Genomic DNA, 20,877 nt, shown 5'->3' with positions numbered 1-20,877 from the left:
TTATATCTTTACTAAAACACACCTTAATAAAAACTAGTGGGCGTATCCTAGCAACCCCATATTTAAATATCATATATACTATTAATAAAGTTGTTACTCCATCTCTTTTTAAAAGGGAAATCCCTTATACCAGCCTCCACCTTACCGTTTATTTTCTTCATTACTCTCAATTTGGAAAGTAACAAAGAAACAACAAGAAGAGCTAAAAGATGAAGGTGAAGAAGGGATGGCTAGCAGTTCAAGTAGGTTCAGAAGAAGAACACTCTCAAGAAGATGGTGTAAGTGATTCTCAAAGATTTGTCATCCCTATTTCATATCTTTATCATCCTCTTTTCAAGCGTCTTCTTGATAAAGCTTATGAGATTTATGGCTACAACACTGATGGTCCCCTCAAGCTTCCTTGTTCCGTTGATGATTTTCTTCACCTCCGTTGGCGAGTTGAAAAAGAATCCACACCCTATCACCATCACCACCATCATCATCACCATTTGATTCCTCATGCTTTGTATTTCAATTCTTGTTGATAATAGTATATGTATAGTACTCACTTTTCTGTCAAGCTAGGAATCGTTGTAGTGCTGCTGCTGTGACTTTTTTTTTTTTTTTTTTTTATTTCTCTTGCTCTTTAATTTTGATTTAGGTGAGATGATTCTGCTTTGTATTTTAATTGAAATAGAAGAGAAACACTACCATCATTAGAAACTAATCTTCAAATTAGTCAGAATTTATTTGTCTAGTTGTTATGATAATTATACTTTTAAGGCTTCAATACAGCAACTTGGAACTAACCAAAAGAGGCCATCCAGGATTAGCTCCACTCATCTCTGTATGTTTTGCAAAAACGTTGATTAAATTTTCTCTGAGTAAACCGCCAAACTAGTGTATGAATTTATATTACGCTGTCAATAAAAAAACATCTATTATGCTGTTAACTTTATTTTTTGAGGCAATATTACACCATTAAGTTGATTATCTTATTTAACCAGTTATTATCAATTAGTTTTATATTTTAACCACTTACTATCAATTTGATTGTTATATTTAAGCAACGTACGGTTATATAATACTAAATTTGATCCTTGACTCTGAGAATGATTAATATAAGTAAAAATTTGACGAGTTAGAGACTTTTCTAAAATATTATTCATAATCAGCTGGACCTATTTGTTCTTCAAAGTTAAGGCAGTTTACTCAATTTTCTTCTTGCATGAACCATAGGTAATTTCTCTTCTTCTTGAACTGTTGTGTTGAACATATAAGTTGTTAGAGAACAAAATGGTGAACTCACACTCAGCAAAACAAAAGAAAGAGTGTATCAAAGAATTGTAGAATATTGCACTTGTTTTAGTTTCACACATATGCTGTTATTTACTTTATATATCTATCACTAGTAAACTCACTTCTGATTATAATATGGTTAGTCAATATAACTAACTCTAATTGACTCAACTACCATACTAATAGGAAACTAATTACTTTTAAGTTTTAACGAAATATTCTTCCATGAGGTTTACATTCAGCAAGTTCCTCATTTCAATAACATTTGTCAGTCTTTAATGGCTTAGTTAAGATGTTAGCTGGTTGTACTTGTGAGCTTCAGAAGTGCATCTCCAGCTTCCAATAATTGACTTGATCACGCAGAAAATGAAACTTGCTTGATTCTACCAAGATCAATACAATATTTTGCTAAGTTAATAGTAAGAAGAAGTCTTGTGTGGTCACAACAATTTGGGCACGTTCACATTTTTGAAAAAATGTAGGAAAAAAAAAAAGAATTAAATTTGTATTTCTAAAATAATTAAATGATACGTATTTTGGTGTGTGCGTCTAGATATTGTGCCCAAATCATTATGACAATATAAGTATTTTCCTTATTGTAGATGTGTTATCCACCATCAGTTGCATCGGATCTTTATTTCTCAGTTGGATTTCATTCATCAGAGATTGAAGCCATAAGATTTGGCATTCAACATGTGAGACTGCAATGTATTCAACCTCACATGAGGATAAAGCAACTACAATTTCCTTCTTTGAACACCAAGAGATTAGTGCTCCAACGAATTTAGTGTGTTTCTATTCTCAAATTTATCGCCACACCAGTCTGAGTTTGAATATCATAGTAGCTCCACATTATTTTTTTCCTTTGCCGGTAGGAAATAGAACATCATAGTCTAGTTTTCCCTTTTGGTACGTTAATATCCTTTTGGCTGCCACACCACATGGTGTGATTGCCTAGGATCTCTAATTAATCTGCTCACTAACACTATCATGTCTGTTGTGACAACAAATATACTTTAGGGATCCAATCAGTTGTCGATACAATGTGCTATGTGTACTCTTTTTCTGGGTCATTTTTCACCAAACTAATCCTTGCTTCCACTGGAGTTGTTTGTTCATTGTTGCTATATGCATGCTGAACCTTTTTAATACATCTATGATGTATTCTGCTGATTCATAAAGGTTTCTTCTTCAAATATGTCATGTCAAATTCACACTGCATGCCACAACTTTCAGTTTATATTGAGGTTGTCATATAACCTTATTCAGCACGTTCTCCACCCGCACCCATCTGACAATGAGGCAATTCCTTGGAGTACTACTTAGTGATGAAATAATATGGGAAGAAGATAAACATGACGGTTGTGCAGAGATCATCTTCAATTGAAGACCAAGTTAATCATTGGAGTTATTCAATGTCCACTACAAAAACAAAAACAAAAATGCTACTTTCCCAAGGGTAAAACCTCTCAAAATGTATAAAATCCATTGGAGAAGGGGGTCGGAAACCATTTCAAGAGACACGTGCCCATACCAATATTTATACTAACTAACAAAAATGTACAACAAACACATGCTCACACTAACTGAAAATACCCAATCAAATTGGAGTCATGTTCAAATATTAAAAATGGTTCTTTAAAATTATTAGCAAAAAAAAATAAAAATAAAAAACACAAATTTTCAGAGTCATCCTCAGTTTAAATTGTGAATACTATCAAATAAAATGATTAAAAAGAGTAATCATTTTTTTGTTTAGTTTTTATCTAATGACAAAATCGTAAGTAGATTTAAAATTAGGAAGACCTCGATAACAATGAGCAAGAAATGGAAGTGATGAAAAAAATTATTAAATTCAGGTTAAAATTGAAAGAAAAAATATTACAACAAAACACTAGATTTTGTTACAAAGATCAAACTATTTTTTTTTAGTGTTCAATATTAATCTTATCGTCGTGAATTGTTTAAATTTTAATGAGATTTAACTAATTCTTTAATGAATATTTTAAATAATATTATAAAAATGAGAAAAAAGTTTAAATAAATGATAAAAATCAAATCAAATTTAGTTATTAAATTTATTGGACGATAAACATTTATAGTCGCTATTTTTTTTTGACGTTGAAAACAATTTCATTAACGAAAGTATCAAATGCCAAGACTGCAGAAATACAAGGCGGAGTTTCTTCGACCCATATGCAATCTAAATTCTTAAGAGCATATTTAGCTAAATAATGAGCAGCTTGGTTGGCTTCACGCCTAACATGCAAAAAATTTAAACTACAAAAACTATCCTTAAAACTAATACAATCTCGAATAATAGAGCCAACATAGTTGGGAGATTGTTGGTGAGCATTCAACGCTAAAACCACATTAGAAGCATCTGATTCTGCTATAAGATTCAGAAAAGACATGTCTTTTGCAAATTCCAGACCCTTCCGCATAGCTAAAGCTTCTGCAACCTCTGAATCTGGTAATGAACATACTTGCCAACAACTAGCACCAACAACAACACCTTCATACTCTCTCACAACAACACCAATACCCCACTTATCACCCTCTACCGGACCCGCTGCGTCAACATTAAGCTTATAGAAACCACTAAAAGGAGGTGTCCAATGAACATCAGATATTGGCAAAATTGGACCTCCACTTAGTGTCTCCACCAACACCTTACTAGCACTCTTAAAATTCACAATAGATCTTTGTGCCTTTTGAATAGTGGCAGCCACATCAACATCAATCCCCTCAAAACATTTCTTATTTCTAGCACACCATATCTCATAACACAAAGCCAGAACATGAACTATAATATCCTCATCGACATCAATAATATTTTCCTCTAACCACTTATGAAAAGGAACATACCTGGAATCATGCGAATTAAATACCACACCGAAAGAGGAAGCAAACCATATATGCTTTGACCAATGACACTCCATAAAGAGGTGTGAAATTGTCTCATTATGTTCCCCACAAAGAACACACAATGGATCGCTACTTATTCCTCTTTTAAACAAATCATTTTTTACTGGTAGTTTTTCATGTAGAATCCTCCAAGCAAAGTGGATGTATTTTGGAATACTTTTTATATTCCATAATTTTTTCCACACTTGGTGATTATTGTCCTGCATTGAGCTATGTGAGCCATCTGCTTCACGCCTTGCCTCTAAGAAATGGTATGAACTCTTCACAGAAAAAGTAGCTGACCGTGAAGCACCCCACACAAATTCATCTTGCAATTGTGAGAAAGAAATTGGCAATTGAAGAATTTGTTGAGCATCAAAAGGGAGAAAAATTTCATTAATTAAAGGAGCATTCCAACATCGAATATCATGGTGAATGAGATCTGAAACAAAACTAATATCACAATTAGGGGGTTTAGGGGACCAAATCTTGTGTCCATTTTGATAAGGAAGCCAATTATCCTACCATACATTAATTAGACGACCGTCTCCTACTCTCCAAATACCAGCTTTCTCAATAACATCCACTCGTGCTTGCAAAATACTTCTCCATGTATAACTTGGGCAGTAACCAGTTGAAGCTTTCAAGAAATTGCTTCTAGGAAAATACCTTGCTTTCAAACATTGTGAGATCAATAAGTCGTCGTTGTGCATAATACGCCAACCTTGTTTCGACAACATTGCAAGGTTAAACTCATGAAATGTTCGAAAACCTATGTTAGCAGTAATTTAACTTAACAAATTCCATCTAAAAAAATGCATCTCACCAATTTCATTCCTATTATCTTGCCTTTTTTTTTTTGTACACTTATTTAATACTAAAAAAATGTATTGCACCAATTTCATTCCTATCATGTTGGCTATATCCTTATTCGTATGTCAATCCCTTTATAATAAACCTATGCGGAGCACGGGTCAAATATCTAGTTAATTTCGAGGGAATAGATTATTTGAAGAAAAAAATAATGAAATGTGTTTTCCACTAAAAAACATGGAATTAGATTTTTAAGACAAAAAAGGTGAAAAATGTAGAAGCGCAAGTAAATAATAAACTCATAAGCGAGGTTTTGTCAAAAAAAAAAAAAAAAACTCAAAAATAACGAAATCGCAATTAGCAATAGCAACCACCATCACCAGATATCAGATCATAGAACGAAACGCGGGTTCGAATTTGGAATTGAGAAGTACATTGGTCTAGGGTTTAGGTTTTCTTTCTCACAAGATCGTTAATTGTTCCACATTCTGTTCAATGACTAGTGAACGGAGACGAGGTTCGCAAATTTTCAGAGATAAAAACTTCAATTCCTGGTACGTACATTCATCATATATTCACCTCTTTTGGTATCTACCATGTAATTTGAGGATCTTTTGCTAATATTTGAGGTTTTTATCTAGTACTAGTTTGAAAGGATAATTGCAATTCCACTATACTCTGTTCAAATTGCCGTTGAAATAGCTAAATCAAGCGTTTATTTATAACATAAAGGCTCATCATATAAGTGCTTATGTATAAATAAGCTATTTCTATAAGAAAAGATAGAATAAAGCTTAACTGTTTTCATATAAGTTATAAGCTGTTTTCATTAGCTATCATAAACTGTTTTTATAAGATTAAGATAAAATAAATCATAAGATTAAGATAATCTTGTCTTTAATTTTAGATTTTATCAATATATTGTCATCCTATGTAACATAGCTTAAACATTGTAATACATGCATGTTTCATAGTTATAAGATCACAACTTAGAGTTAACCATATTCTCGTACGCCATATGTTGGACAGATAATCAAGTACTTAGAAATACTGAAAGATCAATAGAGAGAGACTGATAGTGAGAGACATAGACAAACCAGTGTAGATGCCCCCTGGGCAATAAACAATTTAACTCAGATTATCATCTGGTTGCAATTTAGAATTGTAAACTATCTGTTTGACAGATCATTTACAGTTAGATTGTTAGGTGGAATGCTAGTAACATGGACAAATAAATTGATGGAGAGAGATTGAGAGGAAGACTATTAAACGACAAAACAGATAGTTTATGTGAGAAGTGCAATGTGCTTTGAATAAGAATTATGAATTCCTATTTGGTGGATGATTAGTAGCTGGATAGAATGACAAAACGATGGAATGAGACAGAGAGTTAGAATTATGGCAACAAGGCAAAAATACGCTCGATGCAAATTTTCTTCTTCATTGTTTTCTAAGTAACTAATAGTTTAATACTTCTATCTCTATTTTATTTTTATCACAAAGGCAAAGTGATCATGTCATATGTGCTTTGTCCAAATGTTAACCTCCAAAGGGCTTTCATTTTGGCTTTGGGCAGTGTATTAGAGATATAAAATATATACCATTCCTAGACCTGGCTCTTATATATTAAGCTGTAAGGATGATGCATTGCTAGACAATTTATATCTCTCATGATATTACTTTGTCCTTTCAACCAAAAGCCTAGCTTATTACATTTTGATGTTAACCCTATTAGTAGTTAGGTGATATTTCAAATCCTCACATTAAGCGTGACACTGTATTTCATTTTGAGTATCCTTAACATATTATCTGTTTTTCTTTCTATTTTTGCCAGATGGAATAGAGACTCCAAGATGAGGTGATTAGAGGGTCTTCTAGACTTGGTCATGGCTGCGAGTCAAGCATTTTAGGATTCTTTAAAAGTTAAAACTAACAGGTTATATTCTGCTTTTCTCCTCTCATTTACCAATACTTTGCTTCATTACTATCTTTCTGCTTTGCTTTATATACTTCCCACATAGTACCGTGAAATATGACCCAGAAGGAAAGAAATATAGAGTGGGCTGTAGGCTATGTGAAATATATAATTAATCAATGCAGATGATTATTGTTTTTATCACTTGAAAATAAAATGAGATGATGGTTTGAGCTGTGTTACTGCATATATAATTTAATGAAAAAAACTTTGTTGAATCTGTGATATTAATTTCTTGATGAAGGAAGTTATTCTGTGTCAAGATGGTGATTATTTCTGTACTTAAATGGTTACTGCAGTCTATTGTTCTATCAATATAGTGTCTAATGTCAATTCAAAATACTGAACATTTTTTCCCAATGAAGGGACACATAGGACTTCCTGATCCTATTCTTTTCCGCCATTGTTCTGCATCATGATCAGTGTGATTGTTCAATTCTCTGATTTTTATATTTGTGCATTACTTTTCAAGTACAGCTGAAGTATGCATTGAAAAATTGACAAATCAGGACAAAATGCATCTTACTGTCACCAATGACACCTGTTCATGGACTTTTTTTTTTTTTTTTAATGAATCCTCGTAGACAAGAAACTCATAATATGATATTCAGGGCTCTAAGCGTCCCTGCAAAATTCCTTATTAAGAATTAGTGTATAGAAAAAATAAACTAAGCATGCACTTTCTGTATTTTATGTACTGATTTGCTTTTTCGATCATGAGCTGATTTTTTTTCTCGAGGTGTATAGAGGACCTTCAGAGAACGACGGTGTGCAGCAGAACTTGAATCAAATCCCTATTTGTTTCATGTATATCTACTGGCTTCAATTCAGATATTTAGGTTTCATGTTTCTGTTTTTTTTTTTTTTTTGTGGCGAAAACATGCTTTTGCTATTAATTATGCTGTTTTGCCATCGTTTGGCGCATGACTTGATTAAATATGTTGCTGCATAGCTGCTAGAATTGGCTTGGACTTATTTTCCTCGAATCTATTTATTTATGTATCTTTCGATGAGAATTCACTTGTGGTTTGTGGTCTTCATTTTATGGAAATGTTGAAGAAAATGGTTTTATTTTTATATTTGGGGAATGAAGAATTGGTAAATTCTCATCTTCGATTGGTAGCAGTAATTTCCTCCCTCTACGATCTACTGCCTGTATTGACCAAGTGTGTTTGGTAATGCTGTCGGCCACTTCCACCACATGTTTTTCCAACTCTCCAAAACGCAGATTCTCCTGCCCTGCACAGTAGCATTGTGATTCAGAAAAATTCCAGACACATGCCAAGAGCTTCATCATCAAAAGTATTCAGCACCTGTGGAAAATGAACAGCACAACATATTAGAATATTATAAAACATCTTATAATATTTTTATATCATATATTAGAATATTTAATTTTATTTTCTAGTATCTGTATATAATTTTTTAGTATTGTGGATATTCTCTTGGGATTAGTTTTATTTTACTTAGATATTATTTTGATTTGTTTCTTAATTTCCCTATTTAGGACTAAGTAGTGTATCCCTATATATAAGAGTTGGTGTTTAGTCTTCTGTATCAAGTTATTATCAATAAGATTGATAGTTATTATCAAGTTTTTACTTGTATTTTGATTAGTCTTTTTCATCCTTTTATCTAACATCCCACAGCTTCAACATGGTATCCACACCCTGGTTTGATCCTCCTTGATTTGTACTGTCATTATTCCTGCCATGCTCTCGAAAATTTTGGACAATTTTTTTAGTTGTATGCTTGTATTTGGAAACCTTTGTTGAACGGTCTTTTATTTCAAACCGTTTTCTCTAGAGTTTTCTTATTCTTCCCATCTAGTCTCATAAGTTTTCTCTACTGTGGGCCACTGAATGCTGTCGTTGGAAAAAAAATTCCACCAACCTTTTTCAACAAAACCACCACCATCAAGACCAGAATCTGCCGATATACAAAACCTCAAAGTTTCTAATCTAACATCTATGAGACACGCCCACATGTGCCATTACATCTAGCAACTCTTGCGGGTGCGTGAAGACCATGTGCCGCTATACAAGTTGTCGTTGACGAAGGCAACTTCATTATTGTTCTCTCTGGCTTTTCCTCTTTCTTGTTTCGGTATTCTCTTTTTGGCCTTTTGGTCTTAGTTCTCTGCTGCTCTATTTTGTTATTGGTGGCTTGGCATCTTGTGTTTTGGGGTTTTGCTTGATGTTGTTTGTGTTGATCGGTTTTTTCTGCATTTGCCATTGTGAACATCTTTGTTTGCGCATCTTTCTAGTTTGTGTACCGCAAGTATTTGTTTGTGCATATTCTGTATAGATGGAAGTTTTTCCGCCATGATCCTTTTCGTTTAGAGTTTCAGCCTCCAAAGTGAGTGCCTATATTGTTTAAGTTTGTTTTAAATTTGTGACACTTCCAGTTAAGGTTTTAGTTTACAGAGTGGGCGTTGGCCTAACACCTTTTTCATTTGAAGTTGCACCTTTGAATTTGAGTTTCAATTGCCGGAGTTAGAACTGGTCCAATATCGTTGCGGTTTGGTATGACGTGGTGGCACATTTCTATTAAGGCTTCAGCTACCAGATGAACACTTATTTAACATCATTGCAGTTTTTGGTGTTTTTCTTATTGTCAAGATTTGACATTTTTGCTTCTATCTTTTGGGTTAAAGCCCATCTTTCACCTTTTTCTTTTGATAACTAAACTCTGGTAGCTTCTGTCTTATGTGGTGGTTAAGCGTGTTTGCTTTCATTAAGTGGTTAAGCTTTGAGAAGTTGCTTCTATTTAATGGTTAAACTTTTGTCCATTTTGGCATTTGTTTGTTCCCCAATTGTGGTGGTTGATTCTTTTGGAGTGAGTGTCGTGGTGACACTAGAAGAAGACCGAAGGTTGAAGATTTATATGAATCTTGTACCTCAAGTCGTTCGATTGTTATGTTTTCTCTTTTCAAGGGTATATTTGTAACAAGCTTAAAGCTTACTGTACAATATCTTACAAGATTTTGTATTAGATTATCTTATTTTCTTCTGTAGGATCTGTCTATATCTATAATTTCAGAGTCTCAGATTTTCTTAGGACTATTTTTTATGTTACTTGGATATTATTTTGATTTTTCTCTTAATTTCCTTATTTAGGACTAGAGTCTTGAATCGCTATATATAAGGATTAGTGTTTAGTTTTTGTATCAAGTTAGTATCAAACAGGGAAATGTGAGCGTCTTACAAAATCATTTTCCCTATTAGTGTTTTTTATGTTGCAAAATCAATTTCTTAATTTTCCTATTAGTGTTTACTGTTTAGTGGACGAAAGTTTTTCAGTTCCTCGGATATGTCTCACTTATGACCTAACTGAAATCCTTAATGTTTCATTTTTGAAGTCTTCTGTTTGTCATGTTTGTAATGCTATTTATTATTTAGCAGTGGAATTGTTGCAGACATGACTGTTAAGTAAATTCCTTCAAAAAAAAAAAAAAAGACTGTTAAGTAAATATTTTACAGAAAAATGATTTTCCATGTTTATCAAGCTACTAATGTATGGGCATGCATTGACGTGAAACTTACTGCCTATGTAGAGCCTTACTATTCAGAACATAGAAAGCTGACTAAAAGATGTCCTATCAAAAAGCGTGAATAAGAAGACAAAAAGCTATAAATAAATGATTTTGCATGATTGAAGAGAAAAACTCTTGGGCACTAGTAATGGCTATACCAACTATTTGAAGCTAGTAGTGCAATGCCGTAAAAGCATTGGTGATAGAAATTGCTAGCTGTTACCCTTATTTGCTAGATTTTAGGGAAATTTTCATCTGAATAAAAGCTAGGGATGTTTTGGTTATATGTCTTGACCATGTAGCTATTTTGAATTGGTGATGATGTAGCGTAGTTTAGTGCAATTGTCGTGAAAAATTTCTGTTTATGTTGTCTGTATCTACTATCCACTTAGGTATGATGCCAGCAATTCTGTTTGTGATCCAGATGTGATATTGGACTGATGTTGATGGCATTGTATATTTTTCCACTAAAGTTTTTACTTATTTATTTATTTAGGTTATTATTAAGAAAACACAATTCTAACATTGGCTTAGATAAATGCCTAAATAGAGCTCATAAAGGGTAGATTATCTTCACATCAAACCCAGTAATCTTCAGCCTAAAACTTAAAATCTAAGATAATATTAAAACCTATATGTGATATTAATGGGCTAACCATATTATTTACGCATCAAACCCGGTAGTATTGAGCTTGATGGTGTGTATTGAAGAAAAAGAAAACTCGACTCACGCATTTAAATGTTAAATAATATTTGCAGAGCCCAAGTAATCATCACCTTGATTATAAATCGGTTTTATTGGATTGAAGTAAGTTTGTACTACCACACTATCCCTGGAAGTCATTATGATAGTTTTTCACTTATTATGTTAGAATTAGGTAGTATAATCGGTTGTAAATACTAAAAACTATCATTTGTATGAGCTTAATTCGATTGGTATAGACATTGCATAATATATGTAGAAGTTGGGGTTCGAAGCTTAGACATCTGCTTATTCACTTAAAAAAAGTGAATTTCTAGTCTAATGAATACTTGACTGAAAAAGAAAAAAATAGAATTATCAAATATTGATTTTCTTATCTCCTACGATTAATTAGCAGTAACAATTAATTTGTTCCTTTCTAAGTGTAGTTTTTAGTGGTTTTTTAGTTAGTTTTCATTTGTTGTTACAAAGTTCAAAGTAGTATTACTATGAACTACTCTTTGTCCCTAATTATAAACATACATTGTATATTTCACATATGTTAAGAAAATTTAGTAGTATAATTAATATGCATATTTTGTATATATTATTAGATTATCATTATTTTTTAAATTACAAAATTGACATTTGTGTATAGAAGTCCTTCTTACGTCCCTTGTTATAAGGACCATCACACGAATGTCATTGGTAATAAGAAAAAATAGCTATCATGATAGATTAGAAGAAGAAAAAAAGTGTGTTATTTTTACATGTTCATCGCTACAATATTGACATAATAAAAGAGAAAACAAATTATTTAAGTTTTCCTATTGTAATAGAAATAAACCCATTGTTGTAAAAATATATATAATAATTAGTAATTTTAAAAAAGGGTTAAATGTTAAAGGACAAAGAAAAACTGGGAAAAAAATTATCATTAGGTACTGAGACAATTGTTTTGAAATATGAAAAGTCAAATTTAATAAATATACAAACAAAAAATAATTTGGTAATATTAACACACAAATAAACGGTGGATTCTAGGGTGAGGGGTCAATTAAGTCCCTCACCGGTGGACCATGAAGAAAATACCGTTTGATTGAATTAATGGTTGAGATTTATTCAAAATAAAATTGAGAACATTTATACATTTTAACATACAATCTTGTCCCTGTTAAATTTCTTCATCCTCTTAAACTCCCCTGAAATTTGTAAATGTAGAAGATGATTGCAGAAAGCATCTACATCCATTCGAAAATGAAAAAAGCATCTACATCCATTCGAAAATGAAAAAGCAGATATGGAAAAGTGACAGTATAACAATTTATTTCACCAGACATTTTTACATCAATACAAAATGCAAAATTAAAGTCGGTATTGATAACTATTGTGTCAAAAGAGAAACCCCTAAAATTTGAAACTTTAATACTTCATGTTCATGGTGAAAAACGCTACAAGAATAATGTTAGGTTCTGGCCTTTTAACACACAAACATATAAATTGTAACTTTGGTTGAGATGAAGGTGATAAAAAATGGCCTTTGAACTTTAAAATTATTTGGAGGATTATTGCAAATCGATCTGCTTTTTTTGTGTCTTAGCAAACATATATAAGCAAAGAGAACTAATTAAAGTGTGTACATCTTTTTACAGAAGTTGAATGTTTGCCAATCGTAGTTAGTTACAATTCTTAAAATTTTCCAACAAAAACGTTTACGCAATTAAGGTGAGGTAGATGAGGAAGACACAAGGGCAATGGTTGCATGTGAACATATGTTGGTGGTCTCATTTTTTATTTTAATAAATCTAGACCATTAATTAAATCTAATGATATTTTTGTCATGGTTCACCGATGAGGGACTTAATTGATCCCCCACCTTAGAATCCACCCAAATAAACACATTAATTGCACTAACAATTTTTCTTAAGAAATGTGAAAAATGCAAAAAGTGCTACCTAAAATATAGTGATGGAGGGAGTACTAATAAATAGCACTACTATTATTTTTTGTCAAAAGGAGCCTATACTTCGGTAGTAATAGAGAGTTAATATCGTATCTTCGTTCCTCGTTAAAATATACACCCTCCGGTCACTATTATAAGCAAAAATCAACATTTTGAATTCATTCATTTAATGATGTATGTAGTCTATAATAAAGACCACATACATCATTAAATGAATGAACCTACAATATTATTTTTTACTTATAATAGTGACCGGAGGGTGTAGCCAGCTGCATTTAATTAGTAAATCAAACTTGGTGGAATTATATGAACCTACTTCTTGTTAATTGTCACCCTACGTTCTGATGCTATCCTGTTTTTTATTTGTATTTGTGTGTGAATATTCTTGTTTTATGTCTGGTTTATCAATTCCCACCAAAGGGCCTATAAATCCATCAACTGATTGTGAAGCATATCGGTATACCAGCAACTTTGTACGGCATTGGGCACATTTTCAATATGAATTTCCAGTTCATCTTTTTGGTTTGACTAACAAGAAAATGGACCTAAAAATTAATATGATATGACAGTGGTCAGAAATTAATCAGGTTTCGTTCTTTGTTCCCAGTAGTTTTACTATCAAGACCTGCCCTAGCATTAATAAATTTAAAAAAAAAAAAAAAATACGTACCAGTACTAGTAGTGCATGATTTCTTAATTTGAAAAATTCATTACAGTGGTCCTGTAATTCGGGTTTGTTTGGACCATTTAAGCAATTAATTGTCCTTAAAAACATAAAGCTTGTGATATGATTTGTAGGTGAGTATGTTGAAAATGCAAGTTCCAGTTGCTTTTGAAGCTGTCGAAATGCCAAACATCTTTGGATTCCAAGGCTTGACATGCACAGATCTTCATATATAAAGTCGATGGTAATAAATTATCTGTGCTGATAAGTCAAAACATTGGGACATAGCTTTCCTGTTGAGCTTATGGCTCGAGAATTGAGAGTTGAAGACCTTATCACCTTATTCACTCACGCCGATCATTTCAAAATCTACTACTAGTAGTGTCCATGTTAATTTCTATGACCTCTTCTTTTTAATTTTTCTGTTGTAATCTACCTTAGTGCAAAAGATTTGATTGGAGAGTCTTTTTGAATAATGTTACAAGTTTTATTACATTGAATTACAAAGATTTATGTATGATTCAATTAGCGAGTACGTCAAAATCACATTGACTCATCTACAATTATCGTGCACATTTGGTGTTATAGTAGAATTTCCGAAATTTCAGTAAATTAAACCAACCCACCATATATAATATTAAACATGGATGTAGATTTTGCAAAATCACGGTGGTATGCCGTTATTCATCAAATTCGTTGTAATATCAAACGTACAATTAAGTATCATTATATTATATATGAGAATAGATTTAAGGTCATGTTAGCAAATGCTCAAAGGATACTCGTTAAGAAAACCATAAAGAAAATAAGTGATAATTAGTTCAGATAAAAAAAAAAAATCATGTTTTGTGAAATACTCCATGCAACAGTAGTATAAACCAAAAAAATTGTTCCTTTAAGAAGAGGCCCCGAAAAAAGCGCAATAGAGAGTGTTGAAGATGTACATACATGTACACATACTGATGAACGTTATGATGACCCCATAATTGAAAATGGTGGTCCCTCTACTTGAACAAGAGCCAATCGTGTGGTCCCCTCACGTGAGCTAGACTTAAATTCACACCACGTGCTTCTGTTCCCTCGTGCCGGTCCCACACTCCGCCGTACCGACGAGCATTTATTGGAGTCACATGGCCAAGCCTGCGTTGTACCTTGCTCGGAGAACCTCAGCCGTCGATTCTACTCGCAGGGAGGGGTTTGACTCCCCTCATTTATTCTTTTTCAATCTTTTGGCGGGGATCTATGGGGTCAATTTTCAACCTCATTTTTTCAAAACAAAATTTCTACTATTACTCTATTAGTAACAATTTTTAAATTAACAACGTTATTAGACACCCTAATTTTGTTTAGCTCTGCTGATGGGGACAATACATACATAAAATATGCAAGGTCTGGGGTTCAAACCCCGGCCACTACAAAAAAAAGACACCCTAATTTTTTAAAGGATTTTGCTTATGAGTTTTTTTAAGGCACTTCTTAAGAATTTAAAAATAAAAACAATTGTTACTTCCTCCGTTCTAAATACTTTGACCGTATTTTTCTACTAATATACAAAAATAAATAAAATCATATAAGATATTGGATTCGTCTCGATGAATATTTTTAAAATATCAAATTTTTATAATTCTTTTTAATAGATTAGTAAAGTTATTTAAGATCAAAACTATGCATTAATGTGTGACAAAGTCAACTGTGTCACTTAATATGGGACAGAAAGAGTAACTTTTATGTAGAAAAAGTTGTGTTTCAATGTTTCCGTAATTTCTAACTAGGTTTAAGGATTACTTATAAATGAACAAAAGGCAATCAGGCAATAAGCTGCGCTGTTAGACCTTTTAGATGACAAAATCAATTATTGTAAATACAATATTCATGGACCTAGAAGACATGACATTTCTATGCATAACCCTTTAAACTCTATGTAAAATGTCAAACCTCGGGTGCTGGGAAGCTGAAAGTGTCTAAAACAAATGGTATAAAAACATGTTAATTGTCAGAACACGTTATCTCATGTTTGGCCACTTTGTTTGGCACAACTTTTAGCTAGGGTTGTCAGTCCTCCCGTAAAAGCCCCGACCCCTAATCCCACAAGTGGTAAACCCCAGTCAAGTTCACACATGCATGTTTTCCTCCTATCCATCCATACACCATAACATCCGCAAACATAAGTGTGGATCTTGTATCTAATGGGTCAGTCAGGAAGTTCATAGACTTCTCCTTATTCATTGATACTCCCACCAGCCTAAATATATCAAAAAGGATGTATTTAATGTGTTGAATACATAAATCCCAAGATAAAAAATTTCACTTTAAACTTCTTATCAAATGCTCTTAGGATACTTGTTAGCATATAACATGCATTTTTATTTCTTTATCGTGTATAGCGAGCTTATATGCATCCAAAATATATTTTTGTTTTGAAATTTGTATACCCAAATTTGTACATTATATACTCATTTGAGTTCCAATTCTAAGAAAAAACCAAAAAGAATTCATTGACTTATCTATTGTAATTTTTTTTTTATAAAACTTTATTGTAAAACTTTAAAATTGTCTTTCAAACATACTCAACCATTCTATTGTAATTTTTTTTCTTCCATATATACTCAATCTGACCTTTATTGTAAAACTTTAAATTTGTCTTATAATAAAGGGACTGTAATTTTGGCCTCTCCTTTTAATTGTGCAATTTTTATCCTACATTTAAAATAGAACTGACAATTCAATATGATGACATGACTATAAATTATTCACTCTTAGCATCTTGTATCATTTCAAGTGATATTCGTTTTGCTTTATATGTTTGGTCACGATTCATTGACACCCTATTTTTAAGACTCTAAACAATCACACCTGATCATGTTCTTAACAAGTCAGCTAATATATTGTCACGTTATCAAATTAAATTGTCAAAATCGTAAATTATTTGAAATTTCTAATATACGTGACCAAAATCACGCAATAAGAAATTAAAGGACTAAAATTAGGGTTTTGCCAAATTAGGGGATCAACAATGTTTTTAAACCTAACTTTTTAAAAGTTTAATAGGCATATCATGTACGGTTAATTAGATTAGGTATTTATCTCTCACTAATTCTTAGGGATTGATATACATTTATTCTTTTTGAAGGATGACGTTTTTTTATTCTTGTTGAAGATGTTAAACTAGTCCACTTTAATTGACATCAGGGAGAATTAAACCTGAAACAATTGAGAACGGCTACAATGTCCCAAGCCAATATCAGCTAGCCAACCAAAGTGGGTTGAATGATGTTCATTTTTAAAGGGCTGATCAGAAACGAGGGTATGAAACTTGGAAAAGAAGGAAAGGAACAGAAGAAAGTGTAAAGTAGTAAAGCATAGAAATAGAATAGAAGAGAAGGGAAAGCATGGGAGGTGGGTATAATATGTGTCTTGACTGAGTCTGTATTTTTCTGTTTCGTTTGTTCGAGTGGTCCACGTCAACTCAAATAAGAGTAGTAAATGCCACTGCTGCATGCTGTGTCTTTTGTACAGTTGTTGTTGTTGTAAATACTTATGAATGATAGTGTTATGATGAATACTAATAATAATACTACTTGGTTTGGTCTTTGTTTGTGTTCCTCGTTACTCGGGCTGTTCCTCATCCTACGCTCCCGCTGACTCCGACATGTCCGTTCTGCTCCTTCTTCTCTTATCACCGTTAGATGCGATAAATCAACGACTCTGATTTACACTTCCCTATTCGCCGTCTTTCCCATGACGTGATTCTTGCTACACACTTTTGACACTCACAGCCATACTAACATTATAAACGAGCATGGATATATATATATGATATGAATATGATCACCAACCCACATGTACTACCTTCCAGTTTTGATATTCAGTGTGAAAAACCCAATCATCATGATCTTAATTAATTACGTATTAATTAATCTAGTTTCATACAGGTGCTGTGACAAAAGTTGTATGCTAGCTACAATTGTATAGGCGTCTCAAATAGAGAGTGCAGGTATAGTATGACATGTTTGGATGAACTATAAGATTAACAGAATGACGACAACTCATTTTGATTTTGGTGTAAGCTACATTTTATAGCTTAACAAATTTAATCAAGTGGTTCGCTGTTTGCTCTTCAAACAAGTGAATTCTCATTTTATATAAACAAACTTTGTTTTGAGAGCTCCCCCAAGTAAACTATATATGGATGCACACATCACTAGCTCACTCATGATTTTTAATGTTAGTAAGCATTTAGTTTCTTCAATTCAATATCTAAAAAATATTTAGTGACGATAAGATAGGGATCTGGGTATACATCATTCTAAATAGACACCACAAATTTTAACCCCAAAATGTGGTTTAGAAAATATCGTCTATTGCCAATGTCATTAGGGCATGTTTGATATCACGTTGGGTTTATCGAAACACACCGAATCATCGTGATTCAAACATTCGCTTAGTTCGTGTTCGATAAGAATAATTTTTTAATTAATCACTTAAGATTTATTTATTTTTTGCTATTTCATCATTAAAAGATGGGTTAATTATGTTTTTGGTCCCTACAAAATGATGACCTTGTAAGTTTAGTCCTTACTTAATATCAATAGCATTTTTAATCCCTACAAAAAATTTCTGCACTCAATATTAGTCCTTACTCAATCCAAATTTGTTTAATTTAGGCTTAAACTCTTCAGTTTTTCAACAATTTTTTACAGGCGTGTTAAGAACGTTATTAAAAGGTCCTCCGAAAAAAATATCGCAAAAATTTGATTTCTACGTCCATATTTTTGTTACTTATATCTTAAACTTTTGTCATTTTAAAAAATTCATATTTAATTTATTTCATGTTAAAAAATTATAGATTTTAGTATATGAACCGTTCATAGTGTTCTAAACTTGTATAAAAAGAATCGTTAAAAAATTTAAGAGTTTAAGGATAATTAAACAAAATTTATTTTAGCAGGGACTAAAATTATAAGTAAATTTTTTTTGTAGGGATTAAAAATGCTATTAAAATTAAGTAAGGACTAAACTTACAAGGTTGCAATTTTGTAGGGACCAAAAACATAATTAACCCTTAAAAGATACGAAAATAATAAATAATCTCTAAAATATAAGAAAATGCTCATAATTTAAAAATCTTAGCTAGAGTTTGCAAGACAAAAAATTTAAACTTCAAAGGACAATGGGATAAATTTTCATATGCTTTATACTTATTTACAGAATGATACTTTTTCATTGACTGGTTTTTTTTTACTTGATAGAGAACAATATATACTTGAATGGCTAAATTGTGCATTTTTTTTTTTTTTTTGGTACAAAAGAGGGCCTAAGGCCCGGCTAAATTGTGCATTTATTCCCTAATGATATGGCTTTTCAAACGACCATCCAATCAGCTCATTTAAAATAAAACAATACCCAGTATGTACTTTTCTATGAATTGAATGAATTACCTGCAGTAGGTGTGCATAGTTAAGTATATATACTTTGCTATAGCAATATAGGACATGCATTGGAACGTGAACTATTATTTATTTCAAAAGAGATGTACTCCCTCCGGTCACATTTATAAGCAAAAAATCACTTTTTAGGTTCATTGAATACATTATGTATTTTGTCTATATTATTGACCAAATACATTAAGTATTGAATGAATCTAAAAAGTGTTTTTTTGCTTATAAATGTGACAAGAGGGAGTATTTCTAAATAAAAAAAAACTTATTTTGCTTAGAGAATGCTTTGGCACTCAGCTGTGTCATATCAGGCCCCATGATTCAACTATTAAACTACTCCTTCCGTTTTAAAATGAGTGTCGTTTTAGATGTTTACACACATATTAAGAAATGCAATGATTAAGAGAAAGAGAATGATTATTTTACCAAATTATCCTTATTAACTATTGGTTAGTTTTAAAAGTAATACTTTGGAAGTAGTGTGCAGAGTATTAATTGGAGGGTACAATTGAAAAGAAAAAGTTATTATTGCATTGGAAACTGAAAGCGACATTCATTTTAAAACAAATTTTTTTGGCTAAAGCGACACTCATTTTGAAACGGAGGGAGTATAACATTTTGTGTTTATTTTAATATGAGAAAATGAATTTATTCAAAGGGGAATGTTTTCTTCACACCAAACCCTAACAATTAATCTTAGAAGGTCCAGTTGGATGGGCTCACATGCCACTCGTAATATAAGCAAGGGTGTTGCCAAAAAATAGAGGTTTTGTATTTAAAAATAAAATAATATATTTTTTGACGGTGGAAAAAATAATTAAACTTTGATATAATTGAATGCATCGTTTTTAAAATAATTTTATTTTGATTTCTTAGTAAGGGTACTCAAGAACATTTGTTAGAGTTTGCCTATAAATAAGAGTTTTAAAAAGTCTGTCCAAAAAAACCACCGCTAAGAAGTGGATGTTCAGTGTAACAAGTTCAAATACGTCTTATATTTTGACATTTAATTAATATATTTTTTATTTTATTTTTTATATTGTGTCCTCGTGGAGAGATGGCTAGCTTTTCCTAGGGATGATAATGGGTACCCTTTGGGCAAAGTACTATAATGCTCATCTCGTGTGTTTATAGAAGATCCTCGTATACCCAAGCTCATACCCTCGCAGGCAACAAGTATGTACCCATCCTCCTACCCTATGGGCACATAAGCGCTCGTATCCGTGCGCATTACCTGCACTTTAATAACAAAAATATAATAAATAAAATTAAACATCACAGCATATTGAAAATATGATCTTTAAAATCTTTTAAATCAATTTATAATATATTACACAACATAGTATTTAACCAAATAAAAAACATCAAAAGTGTAAAAAACAAGTATGTATTACAATAAATATGAAAAACTTAGGATTAATTAACTAATTTTAGTATATAAAATTATAATTATAGTACATACACCGTGTGGGGGTACGGGGTGGGCACTAAAGTGCCCGTACCCGCATCCATTTCGACTCAAATTTGCGTGTAATTACCCAAGCTCATGCCGATACTCAATAATGTTGGTATTTTTGTAGGTGCATATTGGGCTTAGGTCCAATCATCATCCGTAACTTACC

General features: G+C 32.1%; 1 protein-coding gene and 1 long non-coding RNA gene across 2 annotated transcripts; both read left to right on the top strand.

Moving 5' to 3' along the window:
- Window positions 1-209: 209 nt before the first annotated feature.
- LOC146933969 (auxin-induced protein 6B-like) lies at window positions 210-524 on the top strand. The gene has a single exon (XM_085707867.1). It carries the CDS (start codon window positions 210-212, stop codon window positions 522-524), a length of 315 nt encoding a protein of 104 aa, XP_085563993.1.
- A 4,684-nt stretch (window positions 525-5,208) lies between these two features.
- Window positions 5,209-10,431, top strand: LOC146933968 (uncharacterized). The gene is made up of 2 exons (XR_015007622.1): window positions 5,209-5,552; window positions 6,833-10,431. It is a non-coding gene; the product is annotated as an uncharacterized LOC146933968 (long non-coding RNA).
- Window positions 10,432-20,877: the final 10,446 nt, after the last annotated feature.

The sequence above is a fragment of the Medicago sativa genome, chromosome 4 (genome assembly GCF_051527215.1).
Source record: "Medicago sativa cultivar Bolivia chromosome 4, Bolivia_mono, whole genome shotgun sequence".
Lineage (NCBI taxonomy): Eukaryota > Viridiplantae > Streptophyta > Magnoliopsida > Fabales > Fabaceae > Medicago > Medicago sativa.
The sequence above is the reverse complement of the archived record's forward strand: the minus strand, read 5'-3'. Positions and strand labels throughout refer to the sequence as shown.